General features: G+C 39.5%; 1 protein-coding gene across 5 annotated transcripts; it reads right to left on the bottom strand.

Moving 5' to 3' along the window:
* Positions 1-669: 669 nt before the first annotated feature.
* Positions 670-18,721, bottom strand: BAG1 (BAG cochaperone 1). Of its 5 annotated transcripts, XR_008974010.1 has the most exons (8): positions 18,599-18,656; positions 15,392-15,520; positions 15,157-15,239; positions 14,331-14,444; positions 13,733-13,840; positions 6,161-6,391; positions 4,084-4,146; positions 3,847-3,921 (listed from the first exon to the last, which is right to left on the bottom strand). XR_008974010.1 is itself a non-coding variant. In XM_057423026.1 (7 exons), exons 1-7 carry the CDS (start codon positions 18,639-18,641, stop codon positions 3,832-3,834), a joined length of 630 nt encoding a protein of 209 aa, XP_057279009.1. In that variant the 5' UTR covers positions 18,642-18,656; the 3' UTR covers positions 2,085-3,831. The 5 variants fall into 5 exon arrangements, 3 of the variants coding, with proteins under 3 accessions (XP_057279008.1, XP_057279009.1, XP_057279010.1); XM_057423026.1 differs by lacking the exon at positions 6,161-6,391 and having other exon boundaries at positions 2,085-3,921; XR_008974011.1 differs by lacking the exons at positions 3,847-3,921; positions 4,084-4,146; positions 6,161-6,391 and adding exons at positions 8,135-8,150; positions 13,435-13,572.
* Between the last annotated feature and the right edge of the window lie 106 nt (positions 18,722-18,827).

Genomic DNA, 18,827 nt, shown 5'->3' with positions numbered 1-18,827 from the left:
GGTGGGGGCGGAGCTTCTGCTTCTGGTCACGCCCCCGAAGAGGAGGAAGAAGAGGAGGAGGAGGGGTGGAAACAAGCTTAGCTCGCACGGCAGCGGCTCAATTCTCCGCCTTGATCGGGTTTCACTCGTTAAGCCTCTGAAGCACGCCAGAACTAGGCAGGCACGGTAAACTAGCTTGTGTCCACGGCTCTGAATAAGTTCTCTAAAACATGGCCCGAAAACCACCCAAAATAAGTAAAAAAGAAATAGAGAACCCCCAGTACATCCCATGCACCCAGATCCAGAAACTGTGCGTTGTATAGCAGCAATACAACTGTGAAAAGCGTTCAAAGCAAAAAACCCAATGCCCAAGCAACAAAAACCAACCAACCAAAACAGAAAATCCCAAACCAAAAATAAAACTGCTTTTCTTCAAGTTTCAGCTTGTTGGCAATCGCGGTAACATTGGAGGCTTGATCCCTACAGCCATCCGAGGCCTAGCATTACTAGCTGCAGCTCCCTAACACCACAGATGCCAGAACAGAGAGCAGCACGCATTTTTCCCCACTTAAAACACAGCTCAACTACAGTCTTTCATGACCACATCATGACCAAAGACAACAGAGAACTTTCCAGATTTTATTTATACCTTTTCATTTATGATGGCACAATGAAATAACTAAAAAAAAAAAAAAAACCAAAACCCTAGCCCCAAGTTAGATGACGTCAAGTATTCCACTCCAAACCATGAGTGACTGATAAAAGCCTAAAGTGTTGCTCCAGGTTTACAGTGACATTACCTTCAGAAATACATGGTCATGGAGGATGCAGTCACAGAGGGAGGATGCCACTGCAAGCAGTGTATTTTATGCTGTTCTCAGAGCAAACAGTTCCATGGCTTCAGGCTCTGCAGCTCCCTGAACATCGGGTTTGGTTCATCTCACACCAGCCTACAGGAGCTGGGGGAGAAAGCGTGGCAAGGAAGCATGTAATTCCATTTGTAGCACAAACTTTGCAGTAGGATGTTTTGCCCGGATGGCAAATCCAAGGTGTGTAAACATGGCCAGAGCAACACAGCAACTGGAGAAAGATGACAGGGTAAGTGCAACTAAAACAAAAGGTACTCCTCTCTTGACATGATCGGGGCAGATGGCTGGGGTGAGGAAATGATTCAGTACAAAAACAGGTATCACAGTACACCTAGACTACAGAATCAGTGATAATATAGCTTAAGGTTGATCAAGATCTATGTTTGCTTTTACAAACTCTTAAGAATATTTAAAATCTCCTCTTCCTTCCCCCTCCTCCCACAGCTGTAGTCTGCTGCACTTTTCAAAACCACAGAAGTTTGCTTTTACTGAAATTTAAGGCTATCATGAAAAAACAAAGTGTAAGACTCCTCTTTCAAAACTAAGTATAAAAGTCAATCCACTCTAGAAGGTCTTAGATAACTCTAAATACAACCACCCGTTTTCCAAAATGAACTCATTTTTATATTCGGAAGACATACTGTGTCCTAGAAACCAAACACTCTGATATGATACCAGGAGTTACCACTTCAAGGTAACTTCAGCTCAGGACACTCATCATTTGCTGAATCCAGATGTGCTTGTGGGAGAGGTTCATCACCATTCTCTTTGCCTCAAAATACTGCATTATCATAAGATCTGCTATGGAATATCTTAATCTGCCTGGATTTGAGACAGGCTGAGGATGTACTCACACAAGTACATCTCAAGAACCAGAAGTTTCCTGGAAGGAGTGCTTGGAAGACGATGTCTGCCTATAGCCTTACAGTGTTCTTGCCCAAGAGAAAAATACAGAGAAGTAGCAGAAACAGACACTGCCCTAGCCATGACTACAGCTCCGACTGCTCTCCATGGGCACAAGAAGATACTTACTATATATGCACCTTGTGAAAGTTCATGCATTACAGGACTTATGTTTGGGACGGTGAGGATCCATCCTTTCCATCACAGGAAACTGGTTAATTTTGAATTCCCTGAACTATGTAATAGCATTGCTGGTGGTTTAAGAGTCAGCTGAATCTGGTCCAGAAGCAGCACCAAGCTAGGTAGGGCTTCACAAAAATGGCTACAACCAACTCTTCTTCTTCCTAAAGTGCTGGGAAAATGCAGCATGACCAGACTGGCAGCCTAGTTAAAAATACCCAGTCCTACCAAGCATACCATTTCCTAACATGATAGACAAGCTTCCTAGGAGTCTAGACCTTGAAATCCTCCACAGATGCCGGGAGTTACATACAAAATACAACCCTGAAGAAGTTATTTAACAGTAAAAATTATGGCAACTCCAATCTTGGTATAATCAAAAGGCGTTTTTAAAATAAAAGTGACCCTTTCTAGTGCAGGGCTATCACTTCATTTGTCCAATGGCATTTTTCACTAAAGAAATGCTCCTCTTCCTATTACAAACACCAAAGATAATACTGTAATAATAACACTTTGGGTATTATTTAAGGTTTACAACTTATTAGAAGTTAACATCTTTTTACACACACTTCCTATTTTTATCTTGAAAGGATAGCTAATCTTAAAACAGTCACATATAAGGATAAGAGCTCACTACTTAAGGGCCATTTCTAAACATCCTGACTCATTAGAGATGAAAGTTCTTCTTCCCCCTCACAGAAACAGGCTCCTTACCAGTCATTACTTCACCAGCCACTGCGTGTAAGACTGACCTACTGACCAGAAGCACCACTGAAAAAACAGCTACCACTACAAATCCAATAGCTACAGGCTCTGACCAACAACTGCAAAGTTGGCTGCGCCTGCTGACCATTACCTTCTGCAAAAGCTTAATTTCCACCTAACAGAGAAGGGAAAGTGTGGCATGTATCCGACTACAAGGATCAGTCATAACCCTTAGACGCATGGCATGACTAAAATGAATTCTATCACTTTGTAACCTGTTACAAAACTTCACTGACTACCTTAACAGGCTAGAAATAATCACAGCAATTTTGCATTACATACAGAATCAGGAATTCAGTGAAATGGGGAAAAAAGCATAAAAAACCCTCTCAAAACAGTTCCTTAGTTATATGTTGCTTGAACTGAACCCTTGGTTTATGAGCAGCATAAGTAATCTCATTTCATTTCCCACCATAATTCAAGATGGAACATAAACAAAAAATAAGAATCATCTATAAAAAACACAGTACATCAGAAATCCATGTAAAAACCATACATCTGTATCAAGGAGCTCCGTAACAACTTAAAGCACCACTCAAAATTAAGTACCATACATGTTACAGTACATTCCATTTATTATGACAATTTAAGGCTAAAATAGGTACGACTCCCTTATAGTCAAGCTTTCTTATTATTTATAAATGCATACAAACATTAAATAGATACAAATGAAGGGATTTTTTTTATTGCTCTGAACTGTCTACTATAATGTTCGACTTTCCCAGGTGTGGTCTCAGTTTGCCTTTTTCAATCAAGCTGAACTCCTACAATTGCAACTTACGGCACTTGTACAGTTACAGACTTTTTGAGCTGTATTCAAAGATATATCAGACAGAACTGCCCATCACTGCAAACTTGATAACTTAGTTAACTAAACATTTCTCCATAAGGTATATAACAATTCACCACAAAGATTATTTCTGCCATTCTTCAGGAATTATTTTCTCTTCAAAATAATAGGTCTAACCAAGTGGCAAACAAGACAACCAGCAAGAAATGATTGACTGGTACCAGTCTAACAGACTGGGCTTTAACAAAAACAAAAAAAAAGCTGAATACGTGCTCCAAAACAAAGAGCAAACTTTTCTTCTTGCTCACAGAGCAATTATGTTTCCTAATTATGTAGGGCAATGCCTCATTCTGCCAGTGCCAAATTCTTTGACTGTAGCTTGTCTATTTCTTGGCCAATATTTCCTTCAATGGTATCACACTGGGCAAGAAAAACCTGAGAATAAGAAACAAATGTTATTTGGGATGCAATCACAGCAATGGTAGATGCTTCTTAAGAACAGAAACTGCACTTTCCATCATGAAGAAAAAACTCAACAACCACCTTCTGCTAACAGCTTATTCAGTTCTGTTTACTCGAAACAACAAAACAACTCACCTGAACCCTTTTCACCAACCCCTTCTTTTTCAGTTTGCAATCACTGAAATTCTCTGGTAGATTCTGCAGTAAAATAAACAAAGAAGCTGATGCAGATTTACACTAAAATTAACATCTTAAACTTACAGCAAAACCTGAATGTATCAAAGAATTCTCTGAACAAGCATCTTGAAAATACCATACCTACTCAGTGAAGATGATTAGGCAAGAAAGAATTTAAAAGAGAAAGTCAGGGATGCGCCATGCTCACTGCGAAGAACTAAGCTAGTAAATTTACCATAAGTCTTGAGGTAAAACACAGCAACAGACCACTATCATGGTTTAACCAATAACAGAACACACTACTTTTGTCTACTGTTATCTATGTTAACTGTTCTGCTGAGCTTTGACTTCAGTTTTTTCAGAGACTAGAAGATGAATTAATTTCTTCCTAACACATTAACTCAATCACTTGCCATCACTAGAACGTATCATCAGTAATGCAGGCATTGCAGGCCAGGTTGGACAGGGCTTTTGAGCAACCTGGTCTAGTGGAAGGTGTCTCTGCCCATGGCAGGGGGAGAGAGAAGAACTAGATGAGCTTTAAGGTCCCTTCCAACCCAAACCATTCTATGATTGCCAGTCTGTTTAAGCTGTATATCTGATCTTCTCTGCATCTGCTCACGGAAGGCAACAGATGTGAAGTGTTACATGCTGACAGCTTTTAATTTAATTCAAACTGCATCAATATCTATGCTCTTATTACCCAATATACTCATGTATGTCATCCCAGCAAACATTGTACACTTTATCCTTTTGCAGCTATGTGAAATCGGGGTGTTGGTGGGCAATGGTGCTCAGGCTTATGACTTTTTTTCTTTTAAACAGGTAAAACACCTGTACAGATAATTAACATTATATAAAGCTTATGAGAACATTCTTAGAAACATTGTGCTTTCCCTGTTGGAGATGTGTATAAATCTTGTGAATTTCTCAGTGGTATGCCTTTTATCTTCCACCCCAACTCCAAATCAAGAATAGAGATTTCCCTATGCTACTGTTTCATTTCAGCTAAAATGCCAGCTCCACTAGGAGGTTTAGATACATAATCTTTTTAGTGTCCAGCTAAACATACATGGTCTTAAACATGGGAGCCCTGCTACTCAGAGGGACCTTGACAGGCTTGAGTGGGCCTGTGAGAATCTCATGAAGTTCAGCAAGGCCAAGTTCAACAAGTGCAAGGTCCTGCAACTGGGTTGAGGCAATCCCAAGTACAACTACAAGCTGGGCAGGGAATGGATCAAGAGCAGCCCTGGGGAGAAGGACTTCTAGGTGTTGGCTGACGAGATCAACATGATCCAGCAATGAACACCTGCAGTCTGGAAAGCCAACCACACACTGGGCTACATCAAAGGAAGCATGACCAACAGGTCAAGGACAGTGATTCTCCCCCTCCACTCTCATTAAATGCCCCCTGGAGTACAGTGTTCAGCTGCGGGGCCTCAACACAAAGAGGAGCCCTGTTGGAGCAGATCCAGAGAAAGGCCACAAAAATTATCAGAGGGATAGAGCACCAATCCTATGAAGAAAGGCTGAGGTAGGGTTGATCAGCCTGGAGCAGAGAAGGCTCTATGGAGACCGTATTGCAGCCTTTCAGTACCTAAAGGGGGCTTATAAGAAAGATGAGGACAGACTTTATATAAGGCCTGTAGCAACATTACAAGGGGTAATGCTTTTAAACTAAAAGAGGGTATATTCAGACTAGGTATAAAGAAGGAAATTTTTACAGTGAGGGTGGTGAAACACTGGCCCAGGTGGTAGATGCCTCATCCTGGGAAACGTTCAAGGTCATGTTGTATGAGGCTTTGAGCAACCTGGTCTAGTGAAAGGTGTCCCTGCCCATGGCAATGGGGCTGGATTAGATGACCTTTAAAGGTCTCTTCCAACCCAAACAATTCTGATTTTACTTCTACATAAACTTCAGATTTAACATCCTTCTCACTCCTACACTCAGCTGAAAGAAGGAATGCACCATGCTGCTTCTTGTCTCCTAGAAGAATATGAAGTTGGAAGTGGGAGTAACTACTACTACACTAACCTCTTCCCAAGGTCAGGTTTTTTGGTTTGTTAGTTTGGTTTTGGAAGATGGGCAAGAGAAGGAATCTTCCTTTCCTGTAGTTCCAGCTTCCATTTCTGTTGCTCCAGCACCAGTTTTCCCAAACAGCAGCACTGTTAGGCTGGATAAAACTCTTATCAACTTCTAACACTTCCTTTCGAGATCAGAAAAGGTATTTCCCTTGCAGAGAGCTTTTATGTCAGACTGCACCTCCTGCAACAGAACCAGAAATTGGACATATTTCTTTCAGGTGGAGAAATTATCATCAGCATCAGAGACATAAGAGAAGTCAGTATGCGGATTAAGGGAGGCACCCTTCCAAATGCAAACTGGTGCAGTGTTACCTTACAAACAAGCACAGAAATGCCTAAAAACTAAAAGTTATGGGGCTTGGGTTTTGTTTTGTTTTCCCTATTGATGTTAATCTTATTACCAAAACCACTCCTCAGCTTGTCCTAATATGCATTCCATCACTTAGCTAGCCTTCCCAAATTCTCTTATTTTGTGATGTTTTAGCTTTGATGGCGAGTTACCAGGTTAATGCCAGGAACCTGTCATGCACAATGTAAATTCTCCTACAGCAGCCTGTCCTACCCTAATCACTGCTTATTTATGTGATGTAACTTTACTTCCTTGGATTTACAGCACAGGACAGGTTCAGAAGCCGTTATTACTTTTTCAGCAATAGTCTGCCTAAAATGAAAACTCTTTTTTACTAGGTGGCATACGTCCATTTTTGAAACACTTTTTAAGTTGTTTAAGCTTTTTTAAGTTGTTTATGTTGCTCTTCACAAAGTGTGTTTTCTAAAGCCCTTGTTGACTGTAGCAAGCTAAACCTGCATGTCTCCACCCAATAAGCAGGACATTAAAATTGTTGCCTGCCATACTTTTCTTTCAGTAATTGAATGTTCCAAAGACATTACAAAACAGTTGAGAAGTTAAAGCTGTGGATGAATTCTCTTCAAAAAACCAGTTCTAATTCCCAAATAAAAAAGGCGGCTTTTGGAACACAAATAGTTGTCACAGAGAAAAGAAGTTTAAAAAATACTGTAAGGTTATATGAACTATTCTAAACTGTATTAGACATAGGACCTTGTAACCACATAAGAAAACATTGCTATTTTCCCCTTGTTTTTCAACAATACAATTCGCTTTAAGAAGACAGAACAAAAAACATTTACCAGTGTTTTAATGTGTATTATTTTGACTCCATATATGTAATAGTCTGAAAAAACAACAATCAACTAGGCTTAATTAATAATGGCTGATTCTCACCAGAAAATGAAGATGTTCTCACTTGTCACAGAAATTCTTCTGACTTTTACATGACTTGGAATTTCTTAATAACCAAATTAAAAATGAAATGATCCACTAGCTCAGTTACACTGCCCATCTCCCTTTGCTGAGTACTTATTCCAGACTGTATTTTCCGGAAGATATTCTGGCCTACACAAGTATTCCTACCAATATGAAATAGCAAATTAATAAACCACTTTCTACCATCAGAATAGGCCTAAGTTAACTTTCAGTAGCAGACAGAGAACTCCAGCTGGGCTTACCACTCAATGTCTGTTTGTAAAACGGACATTGGTAACTGGAGGAAACCTGGAAATCTGAGTGCAGAGAAGACACTCAGACTATTCCCATTTTTGACAATATTTTTCAAAACTGTTGTTTTTAATTAAATCTGTGCATGCAAACTCCTTGTGTTTGCTTGCACACCCTTAAAGCCCTTTGGATTGTTATGCGCTTTGATTTGGTTTTAAATCACACCTTGTAATCCCCTTGGCAGAGATACAGAATTAGAAGCTACTAAAGTATCAAAATGCTTAAAAGGTGCTTTGCAATCAAATTAGTAAAGTTTACAAATCTTATCAAATTAAATCTCGCAGTCTCTCTGTTTTACCTTAGTCAGCTTACGTCTCCTCTCCAGGAATACGCTGTCCAACTATTCAGGGTTTAACATGTGAAGCTGGCAATAAATCTTAAGTCACAATAACATCTCCATATTTAATGAAAATCAAATTGAATTAAAGAAGGAGTATCTTAAGCATAGGCAGTGCTTATGCAAAACTCTTACCAAATCTACATTTTGGTGCTAGCATTGCCTGCAGAGCAGTAGTTTGGATTAGTATACAGCTTCCTACTGCACAGCACATTCTTAGTTTCATAGCAGGCCTCCTCTTTGCATTGCACTTCCTCTGTACCAAAACACCGCTCAAGTCTCATAGTCCTTTGTCTGTATGGTCTTAAACTTTCAGAAGTGACTGCAGTGCTGGCTTCACCCCAGCAACTTCTGTAGAGCTCCAAGGCACAGGTTCTTTATTCTCCCCCATCCACCCAGAAACAGAGCCCAAGTCCCCCTGTTACCAGTGGCTATCTCCCACTCTACACCCCTCAATTCAAAGTCATTTAACTGCATGTTTGAGAGCTCTCACCCTGTAGATACACTGACAAGATGCACTGTATTACATCCTCAAAGACTCATCTTTTGTATACACAGCACTCATGCTTTATACAAGGAATCCTTAAAAGCAATCACTGTTTAGTAATAAATTCGTATGTGTGATTTTCCTTCTCTTAGATCCTCTCTTGAGTGTTCTTTTAACTACAAACCCAGCATCCCTCTCTTCTGAGCACTGCTTCTTATGAAACGCACTCTTGTCATTTCCTTCCCCTGTCCCATCTGATGTCCTAATAAAACCACAACCTTTTGCCACAGAACATCACCTTCTGCTTTGCTCAAGTTCCATTTGTTTTGGAAGTGCTTCCAATAACAATTTTTAAGCTTAGTGTTATCACTCCATCTTTGTTCTGTTCTTTGGTTATTTCTTATTTCACAAACCATAAACCCCAGTAGGTAATATCTAAAGCCTGAACCCACTTTCTAGCGGTGTAGTCAGTTAATAAACAAAACAAATGCTAGTCAAATTTATTTATGACTATCATATCAGAACCAAAGGGACACCACTCTTAAAACATACAGTCTCCTATACCAACACTCATACCAATAGCTAGAAACATTTAATCACCCTACTGCATATAGCACCAATGCTAATCAGTTGCAAAGAAAGGATTTGCTGCTGACAACCCACGCATCTAACATGAAGCTTTTTCACTAGTGTCTTTTAAGAATCCAAAACATGTAGTACTTTAGTCTGCAGTTTTTAATCGACTGCCAGCCCTTCACTTTTTTAACTCATTGTTAAATAAATTAGATAAGCACATTATGTTGACACTGAATCTCCATCTAAGTAGACACCCAAGCTGCTTCTTTAAAAGCGGCTGTCAAACAGCAGTGTTTGTCAATGGGTTTCTGAAAGCAGAAGTCATAACTAAGCATTCTACCTTCACTGAAAGATGACAGTATTTTCTTGATCCTTGTACTTCAGAAAAAAAATCCCCAAAGCTTTATGTTTATGATTCATATTACGAGATATAAGAATTATAATAAGTATTATGAAGTATTTAAGTATTATGAAGTATTTATCCAGATAAATTCAAAGGTTTAGTAATAAGGTCTCATGTTACTACAAGTGGAAAAATTTTGCAGAATCCTGGGAAATGTTTGTTACAGGCAAAATGATGGTTTGGGTTTGGCTTTTTTTCTTTCAGAATCCTCAAAATGTTAATTTGGTATTGATTTACCAGAGACAAGTATAGCTGGGACAAGGAGACAGTAACAAAAGCTTCATCAGAACAGTACAGTAATTTAAGTTAGTTTTACAGAGGAATTATACCCAAAAAGAAAAAATCCTCAAGAAAGGAGGACGGGCCACCAGAACATTGATTACATTATGGTTTCATAATTATGTCCTCAATACTGATACATGCAGTTTGACAGATGATTTTGCTGTGAATTTATGTAAACAAAATAAGTGACTGGTATTTCAGAAGAGGAAGCTTCTTTTTCAGTTGTTAGAACAGTCTGTTCCCTGCAATACTGTCTTTCTAGATTATAGATCTGCCATTTAATAAGAAATTATCATGAGAACAAAGTAATCTCTCAGACTTCATGTAAATTAGAGCCAGCTCACGAGAAGTACTTAGTGTCATCACTGTGCGTACAAATTTTCCTACTGATGTTCGAAAAACTTTCCATTTCCTCCCCCACCCTTGGAAAAGCCTTCAGTTTTTTAAATAACTGTGTAGACTGATCAAGTCAAAGGTTTTCTGTGTTCTACTCACTCAGATTTGTAGTAAGTATAGTACTTTGACTTTTACTCCGGATCAAATGTTTAACTGCTGAAATAAATGGTATTTCGGGTGATGCACACACACAAATCTTCAACTGTTGAAGACAACTCAATCTGTATTCCTCCTGAAGAAAACTTCAAAGATCTGTAGCTTATGGGAATGTCTGACTGTGTCACAGCATAAAAAACTCGGTAAGATGCTCATAAGATCCCCCCACTTCTTGCTGTGGAAGAAATAGCTATTTAAACATATTTAATATTAAGATGTTTAAGCTGCATCTGAGAATCATAGATAAAAAGCAACCCAAAAGCATCCCTTCAAGACTTTCCTTTCATGACCTAGGAGTGACGACACTGTATTTTTTCTCTCCCACCCCAGTACTGTATTACTACAGATCTACTTCTCTACTTCGTAAGTCACTTTTTAAATTCATAGTTGTTGAACACATGGTGTCTAGTTAAAACGAGTATTAGTTCCAGACTCAGCTCCTCTAATTAATGAGCTTGTCTGCTAATAGTACAAGGATGACACCCCAGTAACAGACAAAAAAAATATACAGGCTTCTTCACCCTCAGCTGTCTATAACCATACAAATCTCATTTTGTACTAAGCTGGATGCCTTGACTGATCCAAGGAACTTATGACAACGAAGACACTTGAGGTCTCACAAGAGCTCTCAGAACATTTCTGCAAAAGAAAAACTGGAATATTACAGTGTGAGGTTGGTAGTATGTTTCACTTCTGCAATGCATTCATTGTTCTGTCTTAGCAGAAAACAGCTCAGTCACTTCCCCCCCCCCTTATCTTTTTTTAAGATATTGATTGAATCAATAGCACATCATATGGCCAATAGCAATTAAAAGAGATTTGTCAGAACCTGCTTTTACTTGACTAACAGAATACTAAATACTGCATAAAACAATTCTGAGACACAGATAAAATACTTTCTGGAAGCTTTATGCTTTTCTGCTTTGCATTTCTATTTACAATCTTTTACTTCAGTGGAACCCATTTATTGTTCATATACCTACCTCACTACCATCCTGTGTTGCCAGCTCTGTAAATTGCACAACTATAGTACAGCTAAGTAATACCTCAGGAAGCTGGTGGCCTGTTCACCTGAGCTGGTGTAATAACAGCACACCAAACAGCTACATTTTATGTGAAGATTCCACCCAACTACATGCATCTCATCTGCAAAATTTCACAGAAGTTTCACAGAAGTTCAGTATTCATGACAAAACCCACAGCTGCCTTTGCATATTAAAGCAAATAAATATGGATTTTGGTACATGTAACAAAACTTCAATCACTGGCAATAAACCCCTCACTTATTTCTTGCTTTTAAAAGAATGAGGCTTCTCGATGTCATAGGCCCTTATACAATAAAGTAACAAACAACTGTTATAAATATTAAAAGGTACTAATTATAAACAGTTTTAGCTCTCGCTACTACAGCTCCACAGTGACAAAACTGAGGCACAGGGACTCCATTATTTCCTAAATCTAAACCTGAATTCACTAAGTGATGAACCTTCTAAAACCTTGTACTAAACCTGTCCAGTACTATTTAGAGTATTTTGGATAAAGAGATAGATAATATCATGCTCTCTGTTTAAGCAATGTGAAAAGCACTAGAATCAGAAGTAAACTTGGGAAATTCAGCTTGGATTAATTAGGAAGCAGCGACAGGATTTTTTCATGGCTGCATGCTGGGTTCCAGAACTGTGTACTAGCAGACAAAGTGCTGAATTTTTTCTAAATCAGACTTCTCATCAGCAACTGAAGGGATCAGAAATAAGCTTTAATCCCATCCAGTTGAAACAGTTGTCACCTTATTGCTATTTTCACAACATAGTAAATCTGCACTTCAAACAGGGCATCAGTTATATGAAGTCTCTACATCGAACAGCATTCAACAACTGTCAGTAAAATACTTTCCTTTATATGAGGCACAAAAGGAAAGAGAAATTGTAAGGCTGTAAAATACTTAGCAGTCTTACTTTTATAAAAGTATTCAAGAACTGTTGGCTATAACAAACAGCAAAGGCTAGTTTGCCATTAAAGGTCCACAGTATGAAAGGAAGAAATACATTAATGAGCTCCTCACCATTCCTAGGAACACATCCATATTGTATAGCATTTTAAGATGACCAATTCAAATTATTACTCTTTAATTTAGCCTGCTGCTGAACTTTTACAAAGCATCCATTAATTAGACTACATTTGGATCACCAATTACAGGCATTTGCATGGAACCAATCCCATAAAGGGTCACTGTACAAAGGAGTAGACCTAAAGACATTACTACCACAGAAAAGCAGCATTTTTCCTTCACAGCAGGATATTACAGTTGTGATATGCAGCATAACTATATAATGAAGTTTTCAGAAAATGACCAGCAGAGGAACACAATATGGAAATAACCTAGTTGCCACAATTGTCTGTTCATCTCTGCATAAGTCCCTTATTTTATTATTACGAGTCCCCCTTGTAACAAGGAAGTTTAGATTGGATATAAGGAAGAAATTCTTTACTGTAAGGGCTGTGAGGCACTGGAATGGGCTGCCCAGGGAAGTTGTGAATGCTCCATCCCTGGCAATGTTCAAGGTCAGGCTGGACAGAGCCTTAGGTGACATGGTTTAGTGGGAGGTGTCCCTGCCCATGGCAGGGGGGCTGGAACTAGATGATCTTAAGGTCCTTTCCAACCCTAACTATTCTATGATTTTCACCTAGCTCTCAGCTACTACATGAAGATACTTGCTGAACTCCAGAAATATAGTGTAAGGTTATGAACCATTAATGACTGTGAAGCACTTGGATATTCCCCAATACATTCCAAAGGCAGAATCCAGTCCTTAATATGCAGGCATCTCAAATGAGTCCTGCCAGTCCACATACAACTGATCAGAAAATTCTTAAGGGCCATCTTGTTCCTATGCAATACAGAACACAAAGTGTTATCTGGTTGTTTTTTCCCAGACCTTTACTGTTATCATCAAGTTTAACATGAAAGTTTGCCAAGACAACCTAAAGAGTAAAGCTTGAGTAAAGGATACCCATTTCATGTAGTCTTAAAAGGTTGCTGCCCCAAAGGAAGCTCTTCTGTAGAATGGGGATGCATGCATAGGCATTAATGTCACCATTTAGAAACAGATGCTGCCAAGTAGTTTTTTGGAGACATACAGGGGCAAGCGCTGGATATTAAAGAAAAAATGAGCAAGCCAATTAACTAATTTTCAAAGCCAAAATAATTTTTTTAGCACTTCAAAAATATTAAATAAGTTACACAAAAGACATATTCTTAACAGTAAGCTCCTGCTGGGATTTGACCCTTTTCAGTGGTTGTTTACTTACAATGGCATCAATCTGTTCCAGGATCTTCATGAACTGCTCTGCAGTTCCCTTTATCCTCTTGTCCAGCTGTTTTAGTGCTTCTGCTTGGAGATCCTTTGCTAAAAATCCCTAAGAAGAAAAAAAGAGGGAAGGAAAGACAAAATTATTCCATACCCTACAGAACACTCAGCTTTGAAAATACGTTAATCCATTACAGCAGGAAACATTTTCTACTATTTCTGTAGTTTCAGAAATGATAGGGACTCCAATCTCATTCTATATTCTATCAATCCTTAAATGCTAAATATAAGATCTGCTATGTTTACTTAAAAGATTAAACAATACACATTCTCCTTTGGGCTCTCAGAGAACTCTATGCTTTTTCCAGATCTAAAGATTATAATTTAACCAATATGCAACAATATTTACACAGTGCTGTGTTTCTATTTTGCTAACTCATAAATAGCAAATTCAGTAAGAATTTCACAGGACCCTTGAACAGTTAGGAGGGGCAACCTGTTACTGACTACTCAAACCTCTAAACAGTATTTTATTTTTTTAATACATATACCTACAAAACTGTTGTGCAAAGATATAAAAGGATACAAAACTGGCATACCTTCTGGATACCTGTGAGCTCTTTATTAACTTCATCTAACTTATTAGCTATTTGCTCCACTGACTTCTCCAAATCTTTCAGCTTCTTTAATTCAGCCTCTTCTTCTGGACTATTCTGTGTATTCAAAAATACAACATTCACAACTACAGAACAAATAGAGACACCATGCAGCTAAAAAGCAGCAATAGTGGTGATACAGACATAAAGGCTTTTGCTGATTGAAATTCATACTACACTGTGGTTATTCTTTCCATATTTTAATACCTACCAAATAAGATGCTTCCAAAGCTTAATTACAAACAGTGTCAATGCGTATGAACACATTAAATGAGACGAATTTGAAGGGAAAAAGGAAATGTGTAAACTTTTTAGCTTAGCATTTTTAAAGCAGAGGTAACGTTTCTATTACAACTTATTACTTTGTCCTCTATTTGGCAAAGCCAGCCACAAGCCATTTCACTAGAAATGGCTCAGACTCAATAGCTACAGCTCTTTTTCTCCTTTTTTAAAAAAAGGAAAAAAACAAAAACAAAAAACAACCCACAACAGAAAAACATGACCAGATAAGGTCATCAGTGGCCAGAAGGTTCATGAGCATTGACAAGCAACAGATTAGCCAGAATTTCGTCAATAACATAAGGCAAAAGTCAATCTATAATATAATTTCAGAAATGTATGAACTGTAGAGTTATTTGCAGTACAATGTAAGATTGAACTCAACCCTGTAGTTAGGTTTATACTGCAACCTGCTTCTGTGTTCAGCAACTGAATCACTGATGGAAATTACAATAATTTAAGGGAAAAAAGGTACAAAGGCAGTACTTACCCTTTTCCCAATCAACATGACTTTGCAACCGTTTTTAACTCCAAGTGCTGACAATGGCTGTTCCAGTTCTCTCAGAGACTTCCCTAAATGGAAAACCAGAGAGAAAAACAACATAGTTAAAATACAGTCAGCGATACACAAGTGTCTTTCTAAAGGCATTCAAAATACAAACACCTGAAAGCGACTAAAATGAAAAGTACCATCTGTAAGAACCACTAACAGATCTATAAGTTACCTTTGTATATCAGTTTCTGAAAAGGAACTGGAACTCCAGTGACTTGTTCAATAAGAAGAGCCATGTCTTGTAGCGTAGGTTCACCATTTTCTTGTTGGGAAGCAACCTGAATATTGTGTTTTTCATTACCTAACAAAAACCAGAGTAACAGTATCTTATCGTCTCTTAGAATCCATTTCTAATATTGATTTCCATTAATGCAGAGTGACCTTCAAGAACAATCAATTTTCAATCAAAGAATTCTACCTTAGCTGAAAAATTTGTTTTGCATTCTAATAACCTGAGGAGTTCAACCAGGCATTTTCTGCTGGCATAATGCTCCTGCTAAATATTACTGCCCGCCTCTTTAGAGTGCAGATGATGTTCATATATCACACAAGCTAAAGCATGAAATCCCACACTTTCCTGATGCATTTCATTTACTACTTATAGGAACTTTTAATGGCATGAGTCTTGGGGAATCCAAGACCATTTATCACTTCCTTTGTTCCCTTTTCCTCATACATGGGAAGCAAATGATCAATGTCTACCCTGCCTCCCCCTCCACCAGCCCCCAAGAAAATTCTCGGAGTCCAAAAGTTATTTCTCCCCATAATATTGCTGATATGCAGCCTTAACCACTGTCTTAGCCTATATGTCACCTTCCACTTATAGAACATCCTATTAAGACTCCCTAAGAGTATTTGCATTCAAACACCAGGAAGTTGTTAGAAAAAATGAGTATGTCTATTAATCTCTGCTTAATAGACCCTTTCTGTAACCCTCTGCTCCCACACACTTCAGGCCTGTCAATCTGAAAGCACCCACAGGAATCAGCCACCATTAGCTGCAAGGGAAATAAGGAAAGGCATTTTTACTTTTCAGGAAGAGAGAAATCCTTAACAAATACCAGAAAGAAAACTATTCTCATGCCACTAATTTGAAGTGCACATATCTTTTACAAAGAAAAGTGTAGAAACATTGATTTTAAAAAGTTCCAGTCTCCAAGAAACACACGACAAGTGACACTGTGGCCTCAAACACTTGCAAGCTCCAACAACAGTTCTTAATTTCAAAATGGTTTTAAGCTCAAAATCACATTGTTCAAACTTCCCCCTTCTTGCCCTAGCACTTTCCATTAACAGACTTTCTTCATATTTTGTTTTGGAAGAAGAATAAAATTTAGGCCCGAGCCTCAACATATTTCATAAGGTTGTTTTGATATATACAAATGCTTTGTGCCAAGGCTGTGCCCATCAGCAGCTGAGTGAAAAAACAAACAAGCAAACAGCAAATGAGGAAGAGAGCAGCTGAAGTCAGTCCAAAAATAGAAACAGTTTTAATTACAAATTATGCTTACCACTTCAGGCAGACTGTAACTAAAGTGTTACTGTAAATTCACAGCAGAATGAAGTCACCATGAAAAATACTTTGTGGTTTAGAACTGGTATCATAGCTTACCAGTTTGCTTCAGTAAATGACAACAGTAATTTAAAGTAACCACTAACACAAAATACACTTTAAATAAAAACAAACAGTTCAATTCTTGCAGATTGTCAAATGATACATGCGAGCCTATTACCATTCTATTTCCCATTTCCTTCATTCCCCACTTTCACTCAAGCATAGAAAACTATAATAAAAATGTTTGTGCTAAGCAGTAAACCAGCATCTGACAGCAACAGGTATAAATGAGACAGCTGAAGTCCAAGATCAATAATGCCTCTGATTTGCTATTTATTAATGGACAAAGCAATTACCGGATAAGAAAACAACCTGAAAGGTAAAAAATACTGAGAATGGAAGGAAGGGAAGTGTGGTGGCAAACAGCAAGATCTTGGAGTTCTAAATGTGTTAGTATCATTAACTTATTGCCATCTTTGCCAATGAAAACCCATCAGATCAAATGAAGCTCTCTCAAAGCACCAATGAGCACATGAATCATAAAGATTCAAACAGATTATTCCATGAAGTTTCTCACCAAAGACTTTTAGATAAAACTGCCAGGTGATAAAGGAAGCATTTTCACAAAACAATGTCACAGTATGGAAAGACAAATGAGCAAGCAGAAATAAACAATAAGCTCTAAAGGTGGAAAGAATGTCACCAACACAGTGCAAAAGGCACAGGAGCAGAATTTATTATTCAATAAAGAATAAATCATTAACAAGTTTTGTTAACCAAAACCAATTGAATAGCTTGCTGATTTAATACCCAATTACACTTCTCATTCCTCCCAGTCCCGCACCTAGATCCACTTCATGGAAATTTATCCATGGTATTTCTAATCTTATTTAAGAACTGTGGAGCCAAGGCTATTCTTACCTCTTTGCAGTAACTTTTTATATTTATTTGCAGACTTAACCGCATTCCACCTTCTTTCCCTCCTTCCCGAGGAAAAAAAGCTCAGTCATGCCAGCTCGCCTGTGAATAACCCACTCACCAGGTCAGCACCCAGCTGTCACCCTGAAGACACCCCCACTTTCTGCTGCAATCTTGCATCTCACTAACCACAGATGTTCAATTTTACTCAACGAACAAGAATGCCCATCAGGCAGCACCTGCTTTTAATGTACAGCACTGCCTTCAGTGATGTATTTCACCTAAATTAAGATTACTACTCAAAAAGTGACCTGTGCTCTGTGTTCTCTGGCAAGGACAGCCTTGTCACCTGTTCCCACCGCCATCCTTACAGCAGCTCTAACCCTGTAAGGAGGAGCGCATCATCATCTTGTTGATATGGAAAACGAGCTGGGTTTTTTCCCCTTGTTGCTGGATCAGCTTTAAGGGATCCAGCTTGAGGGGAAGTCGTGGCCAGCAGAGCAGTGAAACCTTACGATAGCAGCTCCGATGGAGACCAGGCTAAGCAAAGGAGGAGCCGTGCCCACTCAGGCCCGAGGCCGCAGCCGCCACCCATCCGACAGCCGCAGCCCCGAGCAGCCGCCGGCAGCTGCAGCACCAACGGCAGGCGCATACACTCCACCTCCCACCGCCGCCACTCCGGGTGTTCCCCGCTGACCCCAGCGTTACGACTACCGCTAACGGCCGCTGCGAGGTCCGCGGGTACAGCAGGGAAAGGCGGCATCACAGTCAGGGCCCGACCCTCACGGTCCCGCCGGGGCCAGGTCGGGGTCTGTGGCGCCGGTGGGAGGTGCCGCGAGCTGCGCTGGGCTTGGCGGCGGCTCGAGGTGCCCGCCCGCCCTCCGCCATGCCCCAGGCGGCTCTTACTGTACGTGACGGTGACAGTAACCGCAGCTCCGGACGCCGCCATCTCACCCGCCACAAGGAAACCGTTCCGCGGCGCTTTCCGGGGCGCGCCGATAGTACGTCACATCCGTCGTTGGCCACGCCCCTTCAGCCCGGGTGAGGCTGGACCCCGAGGAGCAGGGACCGGGCGTGGCTGCTGTTTGCTGGTGTCACGGTGGTGTGACCGCACCCGCCCTCATTAGCAAACAAA

Source organism: Pezoporus wallicus, unplaced genomic scaffold, assembly GCF_028554395.1.
Source record: "Pezoporus wallicus isolate ANWC-B61680 ecotype Strahan unplaced genomic scaffold, APGP_CSIRO_Pwel_v1 contig_749, whole genome shotgun sequence".
Taxonomy (NCBI): Eukaryota; Metazoa; Chordata; class Aves; order Psittaciformes; family Psittacidae; genus Pezoporus; species Pezoporus wallicus.
This window is presented reverse-complemented; position numbering and strand designations above follow the sequence as displayed.